The 11123-nt window shown below is 49.0% G+C and overlaps 1 protein-coding gene across 1 annotated transcript in view; it reads right to left on the reverse strand.

The window, feature by feature from the left end:
* Positions 1-9961, reverse strand: part of sfrp5 (secreted frizzled-related protein 5) — a 51652-nt gene extending 41691 nt beyond the window's left edge. The window contains exon 1 of the mRNA XM_063071125.1: positions 8717-9961. Within this exon, the coding sequence (XP_062927195.1) occupies positions 8717-9227 (511 nt within the window). The 5' untranslated portion in view covers positions 9228-9961. The remainder of the gene's footprint in view (positions 1-8716) is intronic.
* Between the last annotated feature and the right edge of the window lie 1162 nt (positions 9962-11123).

Raw genomic sequence — 11123 nt, forward strand, 5'->3', positions numbered from 1 at the left:
GTTCAAAAGAGAACTAGTCCTTGCACAAATCCTGTTTACATGTAATGTCCTCACAGTAATCAGACACAATTATTCCCATGAAGGTGCACAATCTCTTTCTACATTCCATCCGCCATGTTCTTGCCACCTCAGCTACCCTTTGCAGACCCTTTAATGATCTCACTTTCTCAACCACACTTCTGCTATCAATAAACTTTCATAGAACACAGAGCATAGAAATCTACAGCACATTACAGGCCCTTTGGCCCACAATGTTGTGCCAACCATGTAACCTACTCTAGAAGCTGCCTAGAATTTCCCTACTGCATAGCCCTCTATTTTTTTAAGCTCCATGTACCTATCTAAGAGTCTCTTAAAAGACCCTATTGTATCCGCTTCCACCACCGTCGCTGGCAGTGCATTCCACGCACCCACCACTCTCTGTATGAAAAACTTACCTCTGACATCCCCCTTGTACCTACTTCCAAGCACCTTAAAACTGTGCCCCCTCATGTTAGTCGTTTCAGCCCTGGGAAAAAGCCTCTGCCTATCCGCACAATCAATGCTTCCCATCATCCTATACACCTCTCATCCTCCGTCGCTCCAAGGAGAAAAGGCCAAGTTCACTCAACCTATTCTCATAAGGCATGCTCTCCAATCCAGGCAACATCCTTGTAAATCTCCTCTGCACTCTTTCTATAGTATCCATATCCTTCCTGTAGTGAGGTGACCAGAACTGAACACAGCATTCCAAGTGGAGTTTGACCAAGATCTTATATAGCTGTAACATTACCTCACGGCTCTTAAACTCAATCCCACGGTTGATGAATGCTAACGTACCACAGGCCTTCTTAACAACCCTGTCAACCTGCACAGTAGCTTAGAGTGTTCTGTTGACACGGTCACCAAGTTCTCTCTTATCCTCCACACTGCCAAGAGTCTTACCATTAACATTATATTCTGTCTTCAAATGTGACCAGCAAAATGAACCACTTTCAACAAAATCCTTTCAGGCAAGTGGCTCTTGACTGAACCTGCTGAACATCTTGTCCACAAAAGGAGCATTTTGTAAATGAAATGGTTCCCTAGTATAAATACAAGCAACTGCAGTTGCTGGATATCTGGGGTAACACACATAGAAACATAGAAACATAGAAAATAGGTGCAGGAGTAGGCCATTCGGCCCTTCGAGCCTGCACCGCCATTTATTATGATCATGGCTGATCATCCAACTCAGAACCCTGTACCTGCCTTCCCTCCATACCCCCTGATCCCCGTAGCCACAAGGGCCATATCTAACTCCCTCTTAAATATAGCCAATGAACTGGCCTCAACTGTTTCCTGTGGCAGAGAATTCCACAGATTCACCACTCTCTGTGTGAAGAAGTTTTTCCTAATCTCGGTCCTAAAAGGCTTCCCCTTTATCCTCAAACTGTGACCCCTCGTTCTGGACTTCCCCAACATCGGGAACAATCTTCCTGCATCTAGCCTGTCCAATCCCTTTAGGATCTTATACGTTTCAATCAGATCCCCCCTCAATCTTCTAAATTCCAACGAGTACAAGCCCAGTTCATCCAGTCTTTCTTCATATGAAAGTCCTGCCATCCCAGGAATCAATATGGTGAACCTTCTTTGTACTCCCTCTATGGCAAGGATGTCTTTCCTCAGATTAGGGGACCAAAACTGCACACAATACTCCAGGTGTGGTCTCACCAAGGCCTTGTACAACTGCAGTAGTATCTCCCTGCTCCTGTACTCGAATCCTCTCGCTATAAATGCCAGCATACCATTCGCCTTTTTCACCACCTGCTGTACCTGCATGCCCACTTTCAATGACTGGTGTATAATGACACCCAGGTCTCGTTGCACCTCCCCTTTTCCTAATCGGCCACCATTCAGATAATAATCTGTTTTCCTATCTTTGCCACCAAAGTGGATAACTTCACATTTATCCACATTAAATTGCATCTGCATAGAATGCAGGAAGAACTCTGCAGGTCAGGCAACATCTATAGAAAGAAATAAATTGGCACTTTGGGCTTCATTATATTATCCCTACTGTGATAAGATATGTTCTTGACCTCACAATCTACCTCATTATGACCTTGTGACTTATTAGTCACAGTCATAGTCATAGTCATACTTTATTGATCCCGGGGGAAATTGGTTTTCATTACAGTTGCACCATAAATAATTAAATAGTAATAAAACCATAAATAGTTAAATAGTAATATGTAAATTATGCCAGGTAATAAGTCCAGGACCAGCCTGTTGGCTCAGGGTGTCTGACCCTCCAAGGGAGGAGTTGTAAAGTTTGATGGCCACAGGCAGGAATGACTTCCTATGACGCTCTGAGTTCCTATGACTACCTATACTGCACTTTCTCTGTAACTGTTACACTTTACTCTGCATTCTGTTACTGGTTACCTTGCTCTACCTCAATTACTATGTAATTGATCTGTGTGGAGAGTACGTAGACAAGTTTTTCACTCTACCTTGGTACAATAATAAACCAATCTACTTTGAGAGGGGTTATAACCAGATGAGAAAGGATGGAAAATTAAAGAGGATGTTGGAGGTATAGACTGTGGTGACCTTAATGATGGGTGAGTGGTGCGGGCCAAGGGGAGACAGAAAGGTTCTGAGGTGGGGTATCCAAGGCTGAGAGCAGGGGAACTGGGTGCAGAGCTGCTAATGGGGAAATGATCATAGAACGTGGAACAGTACAGCACAGTACAGCCCTTCGGCCCACAATGCTGGGCTGACCTATATAAACCTACTCCACAATCAAGCGAACCTTTCCCTTCTCTACAGCCCATAACCCTCCATGTTTCTTTCAACTGTTGCTTATCTAAGAGTCCCTTAAATGTCCCTGGTGTACCACACCACTGGCAGTACATTCCACGCACCCACCATTCTCTGTGTAATAAACCTCCCTCTGACACCTCCACTCACCTTTAACAGCTGCCCATCAGTACTGGCCATTGCCACTCTGGATAAAAAGCACAAATGCTCGTTCTATCTGTACCCCTCATTATCTTACACCTCTATCACGTTGCTTCTCATCTTCCTAACTCCCCAGCTCTCTCAACCTTTCCTCATAAGAAGATGCTGATACGGGATGAGCGAGAAACCAGAATGGGATGGACATGGAATTCTTGAGGTTCTTGTACTCAGATCAGTCAATCTGGGTGAGTGGTGCCACAACGAAAACCTCTCACTCAATGTCAGCAAAACTAAAGAATTGATTATTGATTACATGACAAAAAGCCAGAGGTCTATGATCCAGTCCTCATTGCGCACTTGAAGGTACAGAGGGTCAGTAGCTTTAAATTCCTTGGCATTATCATACCAGAGGATCTGTCCTGGGACCAGCATATGGTACCATCACAAAGAAGGCACCTCTGCTTCCTTAGAAGTTTATGTAGATTCAGCTTGTTACCAAAAACATTTGACAAACTTCTATAGATGTGAAGTGGAGAGTATCAGAACTGGTTGCATCATGGACTAGTATGGAAACACCAATTCCCAGGAATGGAAAAGACTGCAGAAAGTGCTGAATACGTCCCAGTCCATCACAGGCAAAGTCTTCCCCACCATTGAGCACATCTACAAGGAAAGCGGCCACAAGAAAGCAGCATCCATCATCGAAGACGACCCCCATCCAGGCCATGCTCTCTTCTTGCTACTACCATTGTACAGGAAGTAGAGAAGTCTTTGATCCCACACCACCAGGTTCAGGAACAGTTATTACTTTACAACCATCAAGCTCCTAAACTAGTGTGGATAGCTTTACTCACCTCACCTCTGAACAGGTTCTACAAACTACAGACTCACTTTCAAGGACTCTTTACAGCTCATGTTTTCAGTAGCATTTCGGATCCACAGACATGACCCGGCCAGGTTTCTCTGGCATGGTGCAGGCAGAGACAAGTGGGGCTGGAAGTATTTGAAGAAGTTGGGAGGGGCAGGCAAGAGGTTTAAATATCAGGACGAGAACTCTGATCTACCCAGTCCTTCCTAACCCTTCTCAGCCCCCACCACTCTGTCTTTCCCCCCACCCCCTCCATCTGTCCATCACCCACACACAACTCCCACTCAGCCCCTTGCTCCACTGTTCCCACCTGTCATCCCACCTCCCTTATTTGGTTCCATGCTCCCCCTCCCTCTCCTATCAGATTCAGCAAGATTTATGATATACACCAATGAAAAAATAATATCCATCAAATGGTCCATTTGCTTAAAGCTCAAATACACAGTTTGCCAGTTTGGGTGACAGTTTGTAGTGGAAAACTAAATCTCATTTGTCTAATTATCCTAATAATCTCATCCGATTCCCCAATCTGCAGCCTTTATCCCCTCCACCTATCACCTCTCCACCCTGGTCACTACTCTCACTCTACACCTCCATTGTCCTCTCACTGGTTCACCTCTTCACCTCCCTCTATTCCATGTTCCTCCTTCCACTCCTATCAGACTCACCATATGCAGTGCCGTGCCACCTCCACCTATCGCCTCCCACCTTACTTCTGTTGTCCCCTCCTCCATCTGCCCATCGTCCCCCCTCACCTGGATCCACCCATCATCTCCCATCCTCTGTCACTACACCCATTCTCCCCTCCTCCATCCACCCATCGCCCCTCATCACCTGGATCCACCCATCACCTCCCATCCTCTGTCACTGTTCCCACTCTTCACTCCTCCATCTGCCCATCATCCCCCCTCACCTGGATCCACCCATCACCTCCCAGCCTCTGTCACTATTCCCACTCTCCACTCCTCCATCTGCCCATCATCCCTCCTCACCTGGATCCACCCATCACCTCCCATCCTCTGTCACTATTCCCACTCTCCACTCCTCCATCTGTCCATCATCCCTCCTCACCTGGATCCACCCATCACCTCCCATCCTCTGTCACTATTCCCACTCTCCACTCCTCCATCTGTCCATCATCCCTCCTCACCTGGATCCACCCATCACCTCCCATCCTCTGTCACTATTCCCACTCTTCACTCCTCCATCTTCCCATCATCCCTCCTCACCTGGATCCACCCATCACTTCCCATCCTCTGTCACTATTCCCACTCTTCACTCCTCCATCTTCCCATCATCCCTCCTCACCTGGATCCACCCATCACTTCCCATCCTCTGTCACTGTTCCCACTCTCCCCTCCTCCATCTGCCCATCATCCCTCCTCACCTGGATCCACCCATCACCTCCCAGCCTCTGTCACTGTTCCCACTCTCCCCTCCTCCATCTGCCCATCATCCCTTGTCACCTGGATCCACCCATCACCTCCCAGCCTCTGTCACTATTCCCACTCTCCACTCCTCCATCTACCCATCATCCCTCCTGACCTGGATCCACCCATCACCTCCCAGCCTCTGTCACTATTCCCACTCTCCACTCCTCCATCTGCCCATAATCCCCCCTCACATGGATCCACCCACCACCTCACGGCCTCTGTTACTATTCCCACTCTCCCCTCCTCAATTTTGGATCCTTGATGGTGAGGAAGATTGTGACCATGAATAAGCCAGCCGAGTCTGCAGCCCCTTGCAGACACCCGTGGTCCTGTGCATTAGAACCTCCATACCAGGGGGCCATGTAGCCAGGCAGAATGCTCTCCACCCTCCATAGAAATTTGTAAGGGTCTTTGGTGACTCTTACATGTTCTGCCAACCTAATGAAGACTACCCCTCCCCATCTTCCTCTGCTTCAACTCTGCCTCCCTCTCTTCCTACACCCCTCTCTCTGCTCCTGCCCAAAGCACCGTAAATCCAACGGTTCTTCGACTGCCAATGATGAGACAGAATCCAAAGACGGGCAGATAAATCTGGTCTCAGATTGAACAGGAGTTTCAGAAATGAACTCTTAAAGCCTATAAATCCCTGGAAAGATTATATTGGGGGAACTTACAGAAATTAAATTGACCTTACTGCAAATATTAAGGTATGGTTATCTTAACTATATTCAAATCTGCCAAGGCAAGTATATTACTTCGTACTTAGATGTTTTTCATTTGAAGTGCGGTCCCTGTGTACAGGACACATAGCGTTTATCTCCTGAGGTTCAATCCCATCGCTGTCTGTAAGGAGTTTGTACACTCTCCCTGCAGCCACATGGTTTACCTCTGGGTGCTCCACTCATCCTAAAGGCATACACATGACAATAAATCTGAGTATAACTCTCTCTCCTTCTCACGCAATACACACAAACTGCAGGAGAAACTCAGTAGGTCAGGTAACCCTTCATCAGGGTTTCAGCCTGAAACGTCAACTATTTATTCCCCTCCATTAAAGCCGCTTGACATGCCCCCAGCATTTTGTCCATGTTGCTCAAAATTTCTAACATCTGCAGAGTCTCTCATGTTTATTACCTCTTCTTCCTACTTTTTGTTCTTCATTCCCCAGACTTTTGGATCTTCCTGCGCTGTTCTTTAACTAAGTGGTGGCTGTTGCCACTGCCTCCGTGTCATTGATTGCTGGGGTCATGGGGGCATGGGAGGTTGGGGTGACTGTTGAGGATAGTTGATGGAACAGGGCAGGGAGAGGGCTTGGTGTAGCCTCAAGGCACCAGCGAGCCTGAAGCTGACACTTCCAACTCTGTAGGTGTACCTTATACCAGAGGATTTACGGTAGCAGCCAAGCACTCAAAGCGCACGGAGAATTGAAGCAAGAATTCTCAATGAAGGGTGAGAATTCCTGGCAAATTACTTATTCATACATAATATAAAGAAAGGAACCAGAGACCAAAGCAAAACAAATCATGCCTGAAATGTTTTCATAGCCATACCTACAGTTTCTGTTACCTCAGCAATACTCCAGCAAAGCTCTGTCCCAAAGTGGCATTGACCTGCTCTCCTGAATTAGCCCTCCTGTCCTTCACTATCCTTCCCTCTTTCCATATAGCTGTCTCTCTCTATCTCTGTTATCTGTCTCTCTTTTTCGCAGTCTCTCTCGCTCTCTCTTTGCCTTTTTTTCTATCTTTATCTGTCACTCTCTCTGTCTGTCTGTCTGTATCAGTCTCTCAGTCTCTGCCCCTGTCTCTCTCCTGTCTTATTCTTTCTTTTTATCTCGCCCTTTGTCTATCTCTCTGTTCTAACTGTGTACCTGCCTGTCAGCCTCTCTTTCTTGATTCATCTTCTCTTCATCTACATGTCACCCTCAGTGCCTACACCTTCCTCTCACCCCTCTCCCTGTCTCTCTCCTGCCCCCTACCGTCACTCCCCACCTCCCTCGTTCCCATGCTGTTCCCCCTCCTCTGCTCCCACCTCCCTGCTGCCGACAGTAGCCATACTTTGCTGTGTGACCCAGGATCAGGAAAGGCAACATTACTTTGTAATGTCTCTGTTTTGGCTTCCCCCACCTCTCTCTCTCTGACTTTCACCAACTTTCTTCTCTCTTTCTCTTTCTCTCCATCTCTCTCTCTTTCTTTCTGTCTCTCTCTCTCTCTCACACCGTCTCTCCTTCTCGCTGTCTCTCTCTCACTCCCCCATTCTCTCTCACACCGTCTCTTTCTCTCGCTGCACCTTTAACTATTTTTGTTACCTCATTTGTCCCTTTCCCTGTGAAACCGTTCACTTGTCTCTCGCTGTCCACGTGTTTTAATCTTTCTCTTTCTCACAGAGCTTTTTATTTTTTTTCTGTTTCCCTCATCTCTCTCTCCTCTTGATCTCTCTACCCATTCTCTTTTTTCACTTATTATTTCTTTCTCTATTTCTCTTTTCTCTGTTGGTCTCAGGCTCTCTCTCTCTCTCTCTCTCTCATTTCTCCCACGCTCTCATACCTTAACTGTTAGTTTCTCACATTCATTTTTTATTCTTTCCACTATTTCGTTCTTCTCTCTCACTGGTTTGTTCTGTCTCTCCCCTTTGCTCTTCCACAGACACATTCTGTTTCTCTCTGTTATTAACTCTTTCATTTCTCTGTCTCTTTCTCATTCACACTGTCTGTTCATCGCTCCTTCTTCAATCTCTTTCGCACGCTCTCTCCCCCTTTCATTCTCCCAAAAAGTTATTTCCACTCTCCCACACCCTCTTTCCCACTCACTGCTCTCTCTCTTGCTCTCAGATATTCCTTTCCTTTACACTGCAATCTCTCCTTCTCTCTCCCTCACAGCCAATGTCTCCCTTCCACCCTCTATTCCTCCCTCACTCTCACACACTCTCTCCCTCTCTCCTCTTTTCTTTTTCTCCATTTCTCATTCTCTCCCTTCCAATCCCTCCTCCCATATTCTCTCTGCCCTCTCTTACCACTCTCATAAACTCTCCATCTGTCTCTCCCCCCTCCCCTTTCTCCTTCCTAATCTCTCTCTCCCTTTCAGTTTCTCCATCTTTCCCTCCATTCTCTCACACTCTTCCTTCTGTCCTCCCTAATCCCTTGAAGTCTCTCCCTCATTCTCTCCCCTCTCTCCCAATCGCTCCATCTCTCCCACCCTCTCCTCATCTCTACTGTCTCTTCCCTAAACTCTCGATTCTCTCTCCCCCTCTCCCATTCTCTCCCCTCTCTGCCCTTCTCTCTTCCCCCTTTCCTCCCTTTATCTGTCATTCCAGATTCTATGACCCCATCCCTCTGTAACCTCCACACCCCCACTGACTCCAGACGCTCCCCAATCACGGTCCATTAGCCTGGTAACTAAGGATAGCGAGCCTCGGCCTTCCCCCCGACAGGTGCAAGGCCTCCTGCCCCTGCCGACCACCCGCGACATCCCTCCTCCCCACTGCAGAGCCTTACCTGGCGGCAGAGTGGCGGGGTTGGCCGGAGACTGCATCGAGACGCAGAGGTCGTTGTCGAGAGGGAAGCGGTCACACCTCAGCATTTCAGGCCAGGGGAAGCCGAAGGAGCCCATGACAGGCGAGCAGCCGTCCCTGACGGCCTGGCAGAGGGAGCGGCAGGGGTAGATGGGCCGGTCCAGGCAGATGGGGGCGAAGAGGGAGCAGAGGAAGATCTGGGTGTCGGGGTGACACTGCTTGGCCAGGAGTGGCACCCAGCTGCTGGCCTGATGCTTGATCTCGGGGAGGGTGTCATGCTCCAGGAGGTTAGGCACCCTCATCTTGTGGTACCCGATATTGTGGCAGAGGCGGAGGTCGGCGGGGATGTCCACACACTGCGGCTGTTTGGTGTAGAGCCGGCCAGCTGGGAGGTGTTCCGATTGCCAGCCGTAGTACTCGTACTCCTCCGCGCTGCTCGCCGAGGTGGTCCCTACCACGAGCAGCAGCGAGGCTGCAGTCAGGAGGCTTCGCATTGCACCGGCTCGTGCCCCGAGCCACGGGGAGCAGAGGGTTTGTCCTTGCTGCCGGCCCTGCAGCGCACTGACTCCTGGCGATCTCCCTCCGGTGCTGGGGGTCCGGGGGGGTCCTGCGGTTTCTGGAGTGCCGCCGCTCCGAGGCACGCCCCTCACCTCCACGCGGTCCCTCAGCCTGCCCGAGGGGCGCTGTCCTGTTGGCTCACTCCGTGCCGGGTCTCGAGCTGGGCAGAGTGCACGAGGTGTGACACACGCCAGGGGCACACGTGCACACACATAGACGCACACACATGCACTCACGCTCACACACCCATCCACACACGTGCTCGTTCACACATACACACACTAGTGCATACACAGCACACAGTAGTGCATGCACATACATACACACACACACGCACACACACACACACACACACACACACACACACTAGAATGCACTCACACTCACACACTCGTGCACACTCCCACTCATACACACGGCCAAGGTAGCTCTGGCAGGCTGAGCAGAAGGTGCCAGTATTTAGCTGCTCCCTCCCTCCTCGCTCTCTCTGCAGACGGAGTCCAGCCCCACGGCCTTCCCCACAAAGCCAGGAGGATTTCACAGCGACCAATCAGCTCGTGAGCGGTCGGCTGCTGCTAATCTGGCTGCGTGCTTTGCCCCGTCAATCAGCTGCAGCAGATAGAGTCTGTCCCACACTGACACACTACTTGTCAAAGACAGCTCCCTCTCTCCCTTTCTCCACTCTCTCTCTCTCTCTCTCAATTTCCTCTCTCCCTTCCTCCCCACCTCTCTGGTTATATCTCTCCCCCTCTCCCTCGCTCCTCTCTAACTCACCCTCTGTCCTCTCTAATTCTCACTTCCCTCTCTTTCTGTCCTCTCCCTCTCTCCTCTCTAATTCTCACTTCCCTCTCTTTCTGTCCTCTCTCTCTCTCCTCTATAACTCTCTCTCCTCTCACCCTCTTTCACACCTCCTTTCTCTCGCTTTCTCCTTTTGACTCTTTTCTAAATCTCTCCCTTCCCTTTTCACATTTCTCATTCTCTCACCCTCATTTTACTCTCCCTCTCCCCCCTTTCCACCTCTCTCCAGACTGTCACCTTGCTCTCTGTTCCTCTCCTTTCTCTCTTCACTCCCTCCTTTTTCTGTCTTTTTCCACACTCTGCTTTTCTTCTCTATTCCTTCCCATTCGCTCCCCTTTTCTCCCTATAACTTTCCAGTGACCCCCCCCACCCCCTCTCCCCACCATCTTTCTTTCTCCGGTCTCTCACATTCTCTCCCCGGTCCTCTCTGCTCTGCTCTCCTTACACTTTCGTTCCTCACTTCCTTCACAGAGTTATTCACTCACACAGCCTTTGTCCTTGCTGGTTCTCCCTTTGTCCATCGCTCTGTTGTATGTTCCTGCTTCTCTTCTGTGTGTGGTCTCCCTCTGTAGCTCAGGCCACGGCAGTTTAGGGGTGTGTGTGTTGATTTGTGCTCTGTCTGTGTGTGAATGGCTTTGTGTTTGTCTCTGTGTGCGCATGTAAATGGATATTTTTCACTGTATCTGGTTTTCCCTTTCCCCTCCATCTCTCTTACTCTCCCCACTCTTCTTTTTCCTCTCCCTCTTCCTAACTTCCTTTCCCATCTGCTATCTTCCTCTCTGTGTGTCTTTTTCTCTATCTCTCTGTCGTTCTCTTTCCTCTCTCTCTCTGTCTCTCTCTGTCGTTCTCTCTCTTTCTCTCTCTCTGTCTGTCTGTCTCTCTTTCTTTCTTTCTTCCTTTCCCTCTTCCTCTCTCTTTCTGTTACTGTTATTTTCTCTCTCTTCATCTCTCTGTCATTCTCTCTCCTTGTCTGTCTGTCTGTCTCTCTCTCCTCACTCCCCCCTTCCTCCTCCTCGGCTTTTCATTCTTCCCAT

This window comes from Mobula hypostoma, chromosome 19 (assembly GCF_963921235.1).
Source record: "Mobula hypostoma chromosome 19, sMobHyp1.1, whole genome shotgun sequence".
Classification (NCBI taxonomy): domain Eukaryota; kingdom Metazoa; phylum Chordata; class Chondrichthyes; order Myliobatiformes; family Myliobatidae; genus Mobula; species Mobula hypostoma.